This window comes from Lathamus discolor, chromosome 5 (genome assembly GCF_037157495.1).
Source record: "Lathamus discolor isolate bLatDis1 chromosome 5, bLatDis1.hap1, whole genome shotgun sequence".
NCBI lineage: Eukaryota > Metazoa > Chordata > Aves > Psittaciformes > Psittacidae > Lathamus > Lathamus discolor.
The window spans coordinates 47367292-47383637 of NC_088888.1; the positions used below are offsets into that span (position 1 = coordinate 47367292).

General features: G+C 40.3%; 1 protein-coding gene across 1 annotated transcript in view; it reads right to left on the reverse strand.

Annotated features, from left to right (window-relative positions):
* AIG1 (androgen induced 1) overlaps positions 1 to 16346 on the reverse strand; it is a 125888-nt gene that overhangs the window by 78585 nt on the left and 30957 nt on the right. The window contains exons 2-3 of the mRNA XM_065680693.1: positions 9661 to 9816; positions 966 to 1067 (exon numbers count right to left, since the gene is read on the reverse strand). Coding sequence (XP_065536765.1) covers positions 966 to 1067; positions 9661 to 9816 — 258 coding nt within the window. The remainder of the gene's footprint in view (positions 1 to 965; positions 1068 to 9660; positions 9817 to 16346) is intronic.

Genomic DNA, 16346 nt, shown 5'->3' on the forward strand with positions numbered 1-16346 from the left:
CCACAAAGGACCAATTTATCAAGCCCAGCAGCAGTGGACAAATCTTGATCTGCTGTGGTGATACAGTACTCACACCCAGAAGGACGAGCTCTGCTGTCATCTACTGATGAACAGCAATGCCAAATGGTTCGCCATGCCTTGATGTGGAAAACAGAGTAATAATGAAACATTCTTCGCATATGCAACTAGAGAAGCAAACATGATGCTTTTCAGCTCCAAATGCTACATAAACAACAGTTAAGTGCTTGATGGCAAAGTGTGGTCTTCCTTCCCTTAATATTTAAACATATAGTTGAGAGGAAGAATGTTCGACTTGCCCTACCAGAGAGGGATAAAAAGGTCAGATTTCTTCTCAAGAAACTACTTTTATGATTACCAACTCAGGAATTTTGAAACTTCGCATTGATGCACATAATACCGCATTATTAAAAGTACTCAGATACAGGTTCTGCTATACAAGTTTGGTGTGCTTGAGAAATGAGTAAGTATTTAATTGTTCTCCTAAAAACATACAAGTCCAAAAAGCATAGTGAGATTTTTCCGAATAAGCATTTTAACCAAAATGTTTTCATTACAAATTCCACTTCAGTAGAATGGTAAAGAACCATTCAATTAAGTGTTTCTGCCATTTTAGAACAAGATTTGTCAAAGTAGGAACTTCTGTTTTGTGGAAGAGTCTCTTTCAATTAAGCTTCTCAGGACCAGGGTGACATTGTTCCGGGAAAAGTATTTTATCACAGAAATCAGCCGATCCCCACAGCCTGAGATGTAGGATACACCTGTTCCTAAAAGGGATTCAAATATGACTCAAGGAGTCAAGGAAGAAAAGATGTTATTGCCTGCAAACAATGTTCCTTAATAACTTCTGAAGGGATTAGCTGTAACTGTATGCAGTGCCATGCACTGGGAAATCAGTGTTTTACACTTTTGTTAATGCAAGGAAGTGTTTGCATTACTTTACTCACCATTCCATGATTTAGCCATGCTGGTATAAAATTATCGAGCAGCTTTGGGTAAACCAGTTCCCTGTCATAGATATAGATGCTCCAAAACATCGTCACAACGAACTAAGAAGAAAAAACAAGGAAAGATATTTTAAAATACATGCTTCTGAATAATTAGCATACATTTTAATAACATTTTAACAAAATTTTAGATAGCAAAATGGGGAATTTAGCAAATGATCTATGGACAGTCACAAACATTATAGTTCTTTGACTAAATCCTGCTTTAATCAACAGTGTGAATCTGGATTATTCTTTGCATTGACTGGAGATTTACTTTTTCTTCTTCTTTTTTATTTTCTTTTTTTTTTGTCTTTCAGCCTGGAAAAAATCTCATTTTTGGATTCACAAGCCTATGGCCAAATTACAACTGAGTACTATACTTCAGTAGCAGATGTGGCACATAAATAATGCTTCACCACTAACAGGACAAAAAACAAATGGAAAATCAGGTAGAATATCACTTGGAATTCATAGAACATATAAATATGAAACATTAATCTCTGAACAGAAGCCTATAAACTCATCTTTGCACTTTTTCATGTCAGACATCAAAACAGCACTGCTTAAAACCAAAACCTTTAACCCCTTAACTACTCTGCACACAAGTCATGGACTGGGATCTACAGAAAAGAAGTCTAGTATCCTGTTCATTTGTCACTATGAAATTTGGCTTGGCTCTTGTCAGAGACTGTTTACCAGGAGTCCAGAGAAAGACCATTATTTCCTCTAGACTGAGGACAGGACAGATGACCCAGGTAAAGTTTGCACTAGGCTAAATTTTTGCCAAAGTGTGCACAAAGATGCTGATACCTGAAAAGCAAAGGCAACATATAACCCCCAAAATTTACAGAAATAACAAATTTTAGCTTACCTTAGCTTGGGAAAGAACAAAGTAAGCAATCTTCTAATTAAAACACAATCGCTTTCTTACCTTGAGTTTGAGTCATAGTTTTCTAGTAATAAAAGGCTTATTGTTTAGAGCAGTAACACTCAATACCTGGGACAGAAGCTTTTCAATGACCATTTTCAGGGGATTTTTACACAGTAGCGAGAAGTCCAAGATTAAAGATGGAGACACAACAGATAGGACTTTCACTGAGATCAGCAGGGAAGTATTCAGTTACACCCAAACTGATGTGACCCATGATTTTAGCTAATTTGGGGGGTCAGAAAGTGCAAGAAATATGGTGTGAGCACAGCAAGGTCAGCAAACTACTACTGTGTGTGATAGTGTAGGCATAAGTTGTTTCATATGCTTCTGACTGGAAAGTTAAAACTGAGGTTGCAGTTTATCAATGGCACCTTGTTCTAACCATAGACATGCAGGCTTTGGCCAGCCAGTTATGTGAATGATCTGAACTAGTACACTGCTCCCTCAGTGTGCATACTGTACATAGTTTCTTGGTTTCCAACACACTTGTCCATCTGCTGTCATAGCTATTGGTGCCCGCTCAGAATAAGCTTGGACTATTTGACTAGAGCATAGAGGCCAGGAGGAAAAAACAAATGAGTTATGATGGACAGCCTGAAAAACATTGCAAGTGTGAAGTACCCCACAAGAAGTCTCGCTGCTGGGCCAGTCTTGGCAATGGCACAGCACAGCTCTTTACGCACCTGCTGACACATAAGTGCCAAGATATGAATAGCCGAACAGCAGGGAAAATGGAAGCAAAGTATCCTCTTCTCTATAGGCTTCCTAGAAGTCATGTATTATCACAGTGGGTCCCTGAGAACCTGCTAAGACCAACTGGGACATAAAAACATTCTCAGGCACACGAAGAGCAAGACTGATAGTACTTTTTTCCAAGGAAGTCTTACAGCATGGATGAGGTTGAACCTTATCACGCTGAATACAACAGAGCTGGCATGTTTTGATCTTTGATTTTTGTGTGGAGCAGAATAAAACAATAGATTTCACCAAGAAGGTAAAGATAAGAAAAGAGGGGATGTGCCATCTGTCCCTTAACCAAAGTCAGCCAATGGATGGAACAGGATCAGCCTAGCTGGTTGCAACCATCTGGAGCTACAGACGGCAAATGCTGCTTAGCAAAGCACTGTCACAAGGCAGACATAAGGCAAAGGAAGTGCGCAAAACCCAAGGTGTTACAGAACTAACCTATCCCAGAGGACAGCCGATATGAGACTAACGCAACACCCTGGGGAAGATCCCTTCACATGTCTGAATTGTTCACCTTAACTCGCCTTTCAATTAGCTCATTTGCATAAAATGAACTATAAAGATTAACTATTGCACTATGAACTAAAATGAACTATGAAAATGAACTATTTAGATAAAAAGAACTATAACAAGGACTTGCTGCTTAGCTACCTTGGCTGCTTCCAAATTTGTTTAGATTGATTAATGAGCAACTGTTGGTCTGGTACTTTTAAATCACCTCTACTATGCTTACATTTGCTACAGGTAGACTTGCATTTGGGCTGGGCTTTGCCAAGACTATACATGGTCATGAAGTGCAAGACCATGATACAACTGAGCTGCTTCTTTACGCTGCCTCTGTAAGGCTTAGTCAGAATTGCAGCTCTTATGCTCACGATGCCCTCCTTGTGGCATAATTCATCACTAATGTGGAGACGGTCATGGTACTAACATCACATGCCAGGCTGAACAGGCTGTTCATACGCAGCAGACATATTTCAGGGAGCCAAATACTTTTATTTTCGTTTGTTCCCAAGGCAAAATGGCACAAATGTCACCCCTCCAATTCCTCTTTAGACAAACTTGAGGCCTGGAATTCAAGGAAGAAAACAGGCACCAGCAATTGCTTTCACAGGAGCCTCCTAAGATTGCCAGCTTTCCAAAGACAGTGATTACTTAGTTAAGCATAAGGTTAAGCAACATACAAAAGGACAAGTCCCTCATTTGCTACTTATCCTATCTATGGTCATTGCAGATCAAAGGGAACCTCAAATTTGCAAGTAGAACTTGGAAACTGCTTGAAAATACAGAGCAGCCCACTTGTCACAGGCATCCAAAGTATTGCTAAACAACTATACAGCAGTAGGGAAAAAGAATAAGGCTGAAAACTCCCCTGTTTTCCCACTAAAGGAGGTATTCCTTGAAGTTTTGTCCTCTGTCTCTGAAGCTTCAGAAGATATGTGAAAAGCATGTGGTGCTGTAAAGGGAAAAAAATTAAAGGACAAGATGGGAAATGGTTGGTGATTCAAAAGGGAAAACAAGTAGCTTTATTGAAACACCACAAATGGAAGCGAAGAAACTAATAGAGGAAGGCCAGTGAAAAGAATTTCATACTTTGCTGTTTCACATACGCCCAACCAAGAAATGTTACACAAACAAAGAATGAACCCAGTGGAACTTTATTTTCCTGCATTATGTGTTTTTGGTTTTGGCTGGGCTGCACAGTTCAGTTCACTTTATTTCTTGGATGGCCTCATGACAAAGGGAAAAAAGCCCAAACAACCCACTGACCTTGACAAAATTTCTTCTATGTACAGTTACAGGTAGGCTTTTTGGCTAGCTCCCAAGACATCTATAGCTCCCAAGACACGTATGGTTAACCACAAGTATAAATATATTGTTTGTGAGCATCTTTGAGGGTTGAAGGCATTACATATAGAAGCAAACTGTTATTAAAGGCAGACCACAGTAGGCACAACTGGCACGGTTCTGGCTTTAGGTGGGATCTAATGCTAGCATTGCATCACACCAAATGAACCTGAATAGGACCAATGAAGGAAATCACAAAGGGCAGGAACTGAAAATCAGGGCAACTCCCCTTGGAGAACAGAACTCAGGAGGCAATTGCACCACTGCTCACCAGCCACCACATCACCACAGATGTATGCAAAATCTAGAACAGAGCGATTCTGGCATCATTGAATCAGTTATAGACATAACCCCTTTCCTCTCCCTGATATTGGCTTTTCTCTGTATAGCTCTGGAAAATTTCTGTATAGGGCCTTCCCTATACCCTGATATGGTCCAGGAGCACTTTCCAAGTGAGATATCATAGAATCATAGAACAGTTAGGAGTGGAAAGGACTTTTAGATCATCAAGCTCCATCCCCCTGCCATGGGCAGGGACACCTCACACTAGACGGTGTCAGCCAAGACTCTATCCAACCTGGCCTTGAACACTGCCAGGGATGGAGCATTCACAACTTCCTTGGGCAACCCATTCCACTGCCTCACCACCCTCACAGTAAAGAACTTCTTCCTTATATCCAATCTAAACTTCCCCTGTTTAAGTTTGAGCCTGTTACCCCTTGCCCTACCACTACAGTCTAATGAAGAGTCCCTCCCCAGCATCCTTACAGGCCCCCTTCAGATACTGGAAGGCTGATCATTACTATTCATTAGTAATAATAAGGAAGAAGGTACACCTATTTAGAGGCCTTGCCTGAGCAGAACAAAATGAACTTCAAAATACGCTTTTAAACTGCCAGAGGGGAGATTCAGATTAGACATTAGGAAACAAATCTTCACTCTGAGGGTGGTGGGGCCCTGGCACAGGTTGCCCAGAGAAGCTGTGGCTGCCCCATCCCTGGCAGTGTTCAAGGCCAGCTTGGATGGGGCTTGGAGCAACCTGGTCTAGTGGAAGGTGTTCCTGCCTGTGGCAGGTGGGACTGGAGTTAGATGATCTTTAAGGTCCCTTCCAACTGTTCTATGATTCTACAATTCTATAAAAGTATTTTGTAGTCTGGTCAAATAATGAGGAATGTAGGACACTGCAGCAAATGCCTATGCATCTTTTCTTTGGAATGAAATCCTCCATCAGCATTACTGATGATCTACAGAAGAGGGGTGATCAACTTTTCTTTTGACCATACCAGTACAAAGAAATGGGAGATAAGAAAACATGCCTGGCTTTCTCTCTTTCGTATCATAGGTTTTTAAAAAGATAAAAGTATAATATAAAGAATATGAGATAATTCTAGCCCGTTCAGACTCAGACCCCAACAGGGCTATTAGAGCTATATGCTATAAAATACCAGCAGTAGAGTTTGTGATTTTCTATGCAGCAATCCCTCTCCTAACATGTAACAATATCAATTTTCTTTCTTCTTCCCATTTCTATTAAACACGGTCTTAAACAACTAGAAACGCCTGTTTTATCTCTTCTTCCTCTTGTTTGGTACAAATTACAAGAAACATATTGCTAAAACCATACACAGTTTACACAAAACACTAATTAACCACAGAAACTTGGCAACTTCATCATCTATGTCAAACAAAGAAAAAAGTAGGCATAGTCTAAACCACTGGTGTAGTCTCTGACTTTTAAGTGTCTCACATTTCTCTAGCAGTGTAAATTATTCCCAGTATGAATCTCCTTTACACTGATAAATGGGAAATAAGTGCAGCCCCAGTATAGATGAGAACTGGTAATGATTTTCTAAAATGTCTGTGTAAGCATTTTTCTTCAGTGGATGATTCCTGATCTCTCAGGCATTTGAACAGCACCCCAAGCCTTATGATAATCCAAAAAAAAGGGCTAGGAAGTGTTGCCCACATTCCTTTCGTGGAATAATGCTTTACTGCACAGAAAATTGTTCTATTGATTTCTAATTTCATTCTCTTAAGAGTCATATTAAAAAAAGCAACAATAGTTAAATAGTAGTCATTATGTCCTTCAAAGAGGTTCACGTTTATTTCTTTATGCTCCTAAACAGCATGGTAAGTTGACAACTTGGCTTTATCTGAGCACCCGAAAGATACACAATGTTGAAGAGATGTGATATGCTGTAAACATTTTGCAAAATTCAGTTTGTTGCAAAGCCACCCAAGGAGACTGTTTGCACCTGGGCTGGTTCTTTACCCTCCTTTAGAAGGTGCGAAGAGGTTCATGGTCAGACTTCCCAGATGGCTTATATGTAGTATTTTTTTAGGAAGTACTAAAAAATGAAATACTTTATTTTGTTACCTTTTTTTTTCCCCACACTTCATTGTTTGACTTGGGTGTGGAAACCCCTTTTCTCATCTGTTTTTCAGAACAAATCATCTCAAGGGCTTCAGTAAGCAGGAAATACAGAAAAAATTCTGTTGACTTGCTCCTGAAAAACTACAGTTAGTGGGCTTTAAAACATTCCCCTAGTATTTTCATTATTCCCTAAACATGCCCTGTGTAAAACACTGAGCACTAAAAATAATATAGACGTTAAGGTAACTGACAAGCACTTAAGCATGTCCACTGCTGTTACATTAGAATCCCAACAGGGATTTTCTTCACATCCGTCTACTGTTTTGGTACGAAGGCTCCCTTGTGATGCTACTGGGGACCACTGAAAAGCTCCATGGAGAGCTAGGTGAGTGAGGAGTCTCAGAAAGAAAGTCTGCGTTTGAACTTCTTCCATTCTTTCTTTTTTCTTTGGAGCGAGGAAGCTGTTGAGAGAATACGGGAAGTGAGGGAACTTTTAACTTTTTTTTTGTCTGCAGACACTCTGGTGTTTAATAACTCCCTTCTAACAAGCACCTCCAGCATACAAAAATTTCAGTAGGTGTTTTCTTACACATAAACAGCTCTTTAGAGGATAAAGCCAGCCTCAGACGGGCTACTTTCGGGCCATGAACTGGACAAGGCTCTGGCAAGTGGCAGCTGTGGTGAAGTGGGCACTGCTGGAGAGGATCAGCTTTCAGGAAGGAGCTGAGACCAGCGTTAAGTTATGAGGTGGTGCTGTTTGTCGCCCAGTAGCCAGGAGAAGAAACAGTGAAAACAACCTTTTCAGCCTTTCTTTGTCAGAAGTGAAGTAATACGTAGCAATCAATTGCTCCCCCCTCACCACCGCTTGAAAGGTTACCTTTGGAAATTGAAAGCATTCGTCCAATGAGTATGGCTGCTTTTTGGTTTGTTTGGGGCTTTTTTGTTCAAGGCAGAAATGTTTCTGTATGAAACCCTTAGGAAAGTAGCTAGCTCCAGTTATGTAACGTGTGTCTTAGGAACTGCTAACTTGTAGAAGCTGCAACAGTACATCTAGTGCACGCAGTGGCTATCTGGGATTGCTTGCTTACTGGTAGCAAGGGACACAGCACCTCAAAGAAATGCATAGAGTTGCCAAGACAAAGTGAAACCAAAATTCTCCAAGATCTTGAAAAGTTTTAAGGCTGGGAACACTGCAAGGGTGCAGGAGCACAGAACCAACAGTATGGAGCTGTAATAGTGGTAGGAGAGAATCCCTGAATCCTGAGTGGCGTGAAAGAGCAAAGGAGGATGTGCTCTGATGTATGTGCACGCTTACACTTCTAAATTGAAAAAAGCACTGAAAATCTTTAAATAATGACTAATAATAATGTGACGTTGTTCTCCTTCTTCACTTCTTTCAACACAGTAGGAAAAGTGTCTGCTGCCAATCACAATCACAACTACTTTTAATTCCCAATCTTCCTTAAAATACAAATGTAACATACAAATCTCTGGACCCATAAAATACTTATTTGCAAGCCTGTTTATGCACAGGTATTTTAAAAACTATTAGTTGATTCAGTTTCTTCTATTACAGCTGGAGAACTGCAGCCTGTTACCACAACATGAACTGTGGCAACCCCAAAGAGGCAGGCCAGCCCGTAGAGTTAGGGAAGGCTACAAGCTGGGGTTTTATGAAAGAAATACCTTCACATATGCTTTGCATTTTCTAACTTTGCAAAAACATTCTGCATTTCTTCATGTATTGTGAAATCCCACGTAAATGGTGAAATTGCATTTCAATGAAACATCTCTGAATATATCAAATTATAAATGGTAGATCGATGTGTTAACTGCTATTAATTGACAGTAAGTGATTAGTTTTTGTGAAACAGTTCAACTTCAGAGATCTCACAGATCCCCAGGATTTTTTTTTAATGAAAAAAATTAAATTGCTTCTAGTGAATTTATTTTGAACTACAATTTCTGGAATTGAAGGCTGATCCTGAATTACAATAAAAGCAATGCTTTAATGAAAGGTTCACACTTTTCTAATGTAACCAGAACCTAGAACTAGACTGACACAGATCACACTTTCATGTAAAAACCCATGAAATTCTGGATTTTCAGCTGCTTTCAGAGTGTGGTAGGAGACACGTAAAGACAGCACCTTTTGCTATTGCAAGCCATGTGCAGTGTCCCAGTAGAGCAGGATCTGATCCAAAGAATAGTTTCCTTTTGAAACAGACATGTAAAAATTTCTATACCTCTGTGTGATCTTTTATATTACCGACAAACCTCTTTTTTTTTCCTACTCCATTTCTTTTGTCAGCACTGAATGCCCCATGGGATTCAGAAGGAGCAACCTGGACTTCTTGCCCATGACAAAATGGCTTACAGCCCGAACTCTGGCAGGTCATTAAGGTATGAAACATACCACAGTTAGCTAAGTTCCCGATGATGAACACATGGTGCAGAAGAAGTCAAATTCATACTCAAGATGCTGCTGATACAATCTACATTTGAAATTACTTGTACAATCAAGTTCCTATTGCAAAGTACATTTTTATTAATGAACCAAAAATTATTTCAGCAATACCAGTGCTCCCTTATACCCGTGAAAAACAAGAAAGTAGTAAGATCACCTCTACCATTTTTCTCTATCTGCATAGCCTTTTGCATAGAGGTCAAAAAGCCTTTCAGCCAGAAAACAATCAGTAAATAACACTACTCACCCAGTTTGTAAAGGCATGTCAGATTAATACTGTACTTACCACTCCAACAGGGAAAGCTAGAACAGCCATCATCCAGTCACGGAGGGAAATGAGCTTTTTCAGCTGCCTCTCTTGTTCTTGACTGTCATTTCCTTTAGTCAGAAGACTGGACAGGTCCGTCAAGACGCATATCCCAAAGAAGACTGCCTGGATAACCTGCAAGGAAGGGGAACACACTCTTGAGCACACAGACCAGTCCTTTGGCAGAGAGCAGACTGAACACTACCAGATGTAAAGAGTATTTGCCACAGAATTGACATGGGAATGGATAAACATCAGTCCCTTAAATATGGGTAGAGTTTGTTCACATAAAAGTCAGTTGTGCTTCTAGACTGAAAGCCCTGCATACAACTTGTCCCTTATTTATGGGGAGAATAAATGGAAGTTCCAGAGGTAGGACTTCCAGACATGTGCCACCCACCCGCTGGGGACTGAACTTCAGCGGTCCCTTCCTCCTTCACTCCACAGAACTCAGCCCCAAAGCCACAGCATTTGCCTCTGAGGCAGGAAAAAATGATGAATGCTCTCTGTAAAAAGAAAGGAAATAAAAAAGACGAGCAGTTCTTCCCCTCGCACCACGAGGTTTTCCCTGGAGACCCTGCCTGCCCCAAACACTCCACATCCTTTATCAGGCGACAAAGGTGCCTGAAACTTCCTGAGTCATGGCCTGGGCTTTGCAAATCTGTCACTGCTTCATCTCAGGTAGCAAGTGACAGAACGAGCAAGCTGTAGGAGTTGGCATTTGGCAAACTGGCAGGTTGGCATTTACCTAACTTTTCCTTTTTATGCACTTACGTATTTGTGTGCAGTACTGTAAGATTACCTGTTACATTAAGATGGTAGTTTAATCACCTGAACCCACTGATTTGGTGCCAACTTGACTTGATCTTGGTTTGATCACTGCATTTTCCTTCCTTAATTAGCTTAGTAAAATTGCAGCACATTAGCTCAGGAATGCTCTTGCCTGAGGACCTGCACATCCTTTCTAGTACAGTTCAGAGGAAGTGCATGCAGCTTGTTTACTCCCTGAGCTGGAAGCCCAGGTCACAAACCCACACACATCAGGTAAACTCAGGTAAAAAGTTAACAAAACACGGGCTTGGTTCCCAAATTGCAGAGTGATTCATCAAAAACCATAAACATATGCTTAAAAAATATACTACCTGATTCTCAGAGTAAGCATGGAGTACTAGTTTAGAAGCCTTATTTGTACATCTAAGTGTTGCTCTGACTAAGAGTATCTGACTAAGCAGCAGACCATCCATAAGAAGCCAGATTTTGCAAAATGCATTTTGCTATGTGCACACACCTTTGCACAATTTAGACTATAATAAATAATGTAAAGAAAACCCCACCTTAGCTAGGGGACACTGACTGGGAGGAAGGGAGAGGCAGAAGAAAAGGAGGGAAGGCAGGAAAGAAGGAAAAATCAAACAGATATTGGGTACTAGAAAGAAATGCAGAGATGTGTAATGGTTGGATGGATTAAACCACATTGCCTTCCTCAACAATCCTTGTATGACCCGAATTCTTGTAAATTCTGGCTGTAAAACTGTGAACAACAGACATTCAAATGGCCCCTGGATCTGCTTGCAATTCTGCTGCCGTTGCTCTCCCCTCTCCAGACTGTAGCTACATATCCTTTGCTTGATAAATAGATGAGGCAACATTATAAAACATTCCCTGAAGCCATGAAATGTGGCATACTATTGCTAGAGCCGTATATTGTGCTAGAAAAGGATATCAGAAAAAGTGCTTCAAATGACTGCCTGAAAAATTTACCATCTCCTACAAAATTTCTGAAAAACTTCTTATATGGAAGTTGTTTCTCCTTAGAGCTACATAATCATAAGAACTCCTAATGCACTTTGTCATATGTGTTTGAAATAAGCACTTAGTAGGAAAAAAAATGGTCCCATACTCAGCCTTGTTTTCCACCAAACAGATGGCCTATTTGGAGAGAAGGAATAGGAAAACTAATCATGCATTTGCTTGACTCGAGAGGAGATATGATACCATCTACTATTTACTCAAGAATGTGAATGCCAAAGAAGGAAAATATTTAAGACAGGGCTGGAAAAAAAGTATACCTAACAGTAATGAGATCAATCTGGGTGTCAAAAAGTTTAGGCAGAGTACCAGGAAATATTTCCTAACAGTGAGCTCTGTCAGACCATAAAATAGTTTCTCAGAGGAAGTGGTGGAAGCCTCATGGCTTGAGTCACTCAAACCGATATTGGACAAAACACTCAATAATGTACTGCAGGGAACAGTATTACGCTGTCAGGGCTTGGACAAGTGACTAATGGATTGTTTGCAGCTTTAACTATGATTCTCTGAAATGGTCTCTCTCCAGAGAAACACAGATTCAAACAATTACACACCCACTTTCTGAGGGAATTGAGATTGTGCATCCACTAATCAATCACAAACCGAACAGCTTCTCTCCTGATTATCCTGTTATGAACACACCACTTCAAGGGAAAATAGAATGATATCATCGGGAATAGCTGAAAACTCCTAAAGGGAAAGAAAGTACCCAAAGATTTCAGAGAGTAGGTATAAAGTATTCTACAAACAGATTAACAAATAAAAATCCATATAGGAAAGAGAAAATTACACATTTATTGAGAACATTCAGAGCCAATGAAAAAAATCATACAGTATTCAGGGGGAAACATTTCTAGCTTATTCATGCAAATAATGTACATACATTTATTCTAACACTTCCTTTTCTTCCTAGTGCAAGAAAACTCTTCTGACACCTAGCAGCATTTAGGATTAGACTGAGGACCTCCAGAGCTGAATGAGTCTCTAGCATAAACTGAAGAGCCAGAGTCATAATGATTTACGTCCTTTGTGGGTCTGGCATAGGAAAAGTGCAGCATGCAGCTACTGGTGGTTTATGGTATGAAATGAATTTCTGAAGTCCATGCTTCTCAGCGTGAATGCTGCCTAACAGATGCGAAAAGTTCACAGCAAGGGAGTAGAAACTCCCTCTAAACAATATTCTCCAAAGTGCCCTGGTGTTACCTCAGATTAGGATCACATTTTTAAAACAAGGGCCTTCTTTTGAAAATCTGCAGGTGGTGAATCTATGAGCGAAACATCCCCGAGATGTTAAACAGTTAACTTAAAACAGTTTTCCCCTTGGAAATGTAAGCAATAACAGCACTTAGAGGAAATACCTTCTAATTTCGCCTCTTAACTACAGTTTGAGGGAAAACAGTGATTTAGAAGATGACAAATACAGATTTCACAGAAAACAGCCATACCTTCCTTATAGATAGAGCAGTGATAGTGTATGCAAAACCAAGAAAATGATGGAAACAGGTATAAAATACGAACTTACGGCTGACCCCATTTTCTCCATTGAAGCCTAGAGAGGCTGCCGCTGCTATAGTTGATACTACAGTACCCACAAGCTGTGATAAGGTAATGACAAGTTATGAAAATGGCCATTCACAGGTACTTTTGTAACACAAAACTCTGAGCAGAAAAAATACTTCTTAAGTTACTGCAGGAGAAAACAGCTATGAACAGAAGACGAATCCAAACAGCCCAGAAACTTTCTCAAACGATGAGACCTATTCAGATTACATGTCAGAAAAGATTGCTCCTTGTGAGCGATTAGAATAAAATAAACCAATTGTACATGTCTGTCTCCTACAAGAAAATAAAAACTTGCTTCATGTAAGTTTTTCCACAAGGTGCAGGATAGCAGCTAATGACCTCCTGTACTCCCCCTCATTTAATTTCTTAGAGTGAGAGAGAAAATATATTTCCTTGTAAACCTTTCTTCAGGGCACAGAGACTCCCTTCTCCCCTTGCCATGGGGCTCCACAATGCACACAAAATCTCTGCACAACTGAGGTCAAAGGAAATTCTGTCACTGCTCTTACCAAGGCAGAAAATTCCCACTAAATTCACTGAATTTAAGATTCACCTGCTTGTGGACTCCTCTTTCAAGGTTCCTCTCCTAATCTTAAGTGTTCCTCAAAGCTCAGGGCAGAACTGGAAAAGTCTGTGCAAGCACTAGTATTATTCAGGGGCATTTTTTCCTCTAAAAACCTTTGAAAATGAAGAATTGACTGTCCTCAAGTGATCATTTTCAAGACTAAGAGCACTCACAAATTATTTCAAGTACCCCTCTATGAAATAAGGCATGAGTAGGCTGGCAAGAAGACAGCGCTGCCAGAGTAAAACAAGGAAGTAACACTAATGAAATTAACAAGAAATAACAAAGAACATGGAAAATTAAGCAACTTCTACACATTCCAAAATGCCATGTTTGCACATGAAGTGCTTGCATGTGGCTGTGTGCGTGCAGGCACACATGTATTAGGTACCTGTACCTCACTTGCCAGGTAAACTTCCCCTGTTTAAAGGCAAGACTGCACTTAAGTGAGAGCCATGGGAGTCTCTTAGGAAGACTAATTCATAGTAGGGTGTCAGGGAGGCCTGTGTGACTCCTGGGGGCTAGGAAGCAGCAGGGGGCAGCCAGGGCGCATCCCACCCCAGCCAGAAGCAGGGCAGCCAGGGGCACTGGGGCACCAGCCTGGGGACAGGCCACCAGCGCACAGGTGAGGGCCAGACATAACCTGACTCATCAAAGCGACACTCACGGTTAAGATAACCCATGGCTTTCCATAGGAAGATGAAAACTGAGCTCCACCAGCATGTAACATCAAACTGCGGAAAGTTGTAATTTCTCATTTTATTTCAGATTTCACAGTCTACCACGTACAGAACGTGATATGATTTTCCTTTTCAAAAAACAGGAATATGATTTATTACCTCAGAGTATCTGTTACCACTTGCACCTTGTGTCATTTTAGCTTTCATTCCTCCAGTCTCTAGACATTATTATTTGATGTAGAAATGTACGATGCTTCAGCAATAAAGATGATTGTATTTTAAGAAACTCTGAGGTAACTTAAGCCAGATTTTTACCTCTTTGCCCACTGTGAACACAACTGATTGGACTGTTTTGGGACCATGCTTGGTTTGGGTTGCAGTGTAGCAGGCTGTATGCAGGCACATGTGGGCAGCCTGCATCCGGTAACAACAGCTCAGTTATCTACAGTTGCAATATACAGAGCAACTCCAAGGTTAAGTGGAGAATAAAAGGTATTTTTGATAGAAAATGCACTGTGTTTACAGAATGAAGCCATGGGCTGCAGCTGTTTATTAAATGTTACTGTTCTTGACCGCATGGAGCTACTGATTCTCCTTGTCCATCTCCATTTCAGCATTACTCACAGGCACACTGCTTTATTCTTGTTGCTTCTCCTCCCCTCACTGTATCTTAGCTATAATAGCAAGCAGAAGCTGGACAACATGTAAACAACTGCTAAATCTTTGTATCAGAGAAGCCACTGAATTCAGAGAAGCTACTGACTTTAGATGAAGAAAAGGCAAATAAATATTTGTGTCTACAGACAAATGAGAGACATAAGGAAACAGAAGCAAGAAGCATTGAGTACTAAAGTACAAGCTGGAGTAACATGTCTAATCACCAAAACTACAATTAATTGAAGCTGAAGTGCAAACGCCATGAAACAATACAGTCCACTACACAGAATTGTTACTTCTCTGCAAGGAATAGGGAAAACTTGTATTTTAAAGGCCAGAGGTAAAAGAGCAGTATCATCCCAGCAGATTCACTGACAGACGTTCAGTTGGGCATGCAGTCAGACCTTCTATCACATATTCTTCCACACAGGCTGCAGTGCCACTGCTGTTTTAGTTTTTGTTTGCTGAAGCAGGTTTCAACAATGTCATAGGCCACTTCAACACAGAAAAGGAACACTGCCTCTGCCCATCAAAGTAGCCTGAGAAACCAAGTACAGACCATATAGTAGGAAAGTAAGGGATGAAGGAATTCAAACAGAGTAAGCCAAAGGAACACTTAATGGAAACTACATCTATTTTACTTTGTTTGTTGGTTAGCAATCTTGAAATATATATTTAGCCTATTCCTCCTTTCAGTTAAACAAATTAGAACTTAAACTCCACTAGTAAAACATGACACTTATTTCTATCAGAAGAGCTATTAGAAATGCAGTAAGCGCATAGACGGGCCACCTTATAAATATCTAGCACTGCCCTCATCCAAAACAATGACTCATGTCTCCCTTTACATCCTTCAGTGGGGAGAAGGCTCCTCTAACCAGGATGTTGCACATGAAGACTAGTCCTTACGAGGAAATTTAACTTCATTTTCATGGTTTAGTCATATGACATGAATCAGCTTATAAAACATGCCTAATCCCTTACTATATGATCTAAGTTCAGGGACTCCTTTAAATACCACAGAATCACAGAACTGTTAGGGCTGGAAAGGACCTCTGGAGACCATCTAGTCCTTTCAACATCTATTACAATTCACAATTTTCAGCACATGAAACAATAGTACCCCCCCTCCCCGATAAATAATATAACCGTACTGCTTGTACCTCATCCTTTCTTTATACATCTTTCATCCACTTAACCCAGGAAAAACCCTACTGTTTTACACTTAACGGAGAGGTTAAGTCTCAGCACATGGCTGTCTTAACATATTTGGTTCTTTTAACACGGGTAAATACCAACAAAAATACTGCTGTAGTGGACAACAATTCAAAAATTCATTTTAAAGTGCTACCATATCTCAGCTGTGTTGCATGGATAGTATTTCCAACATG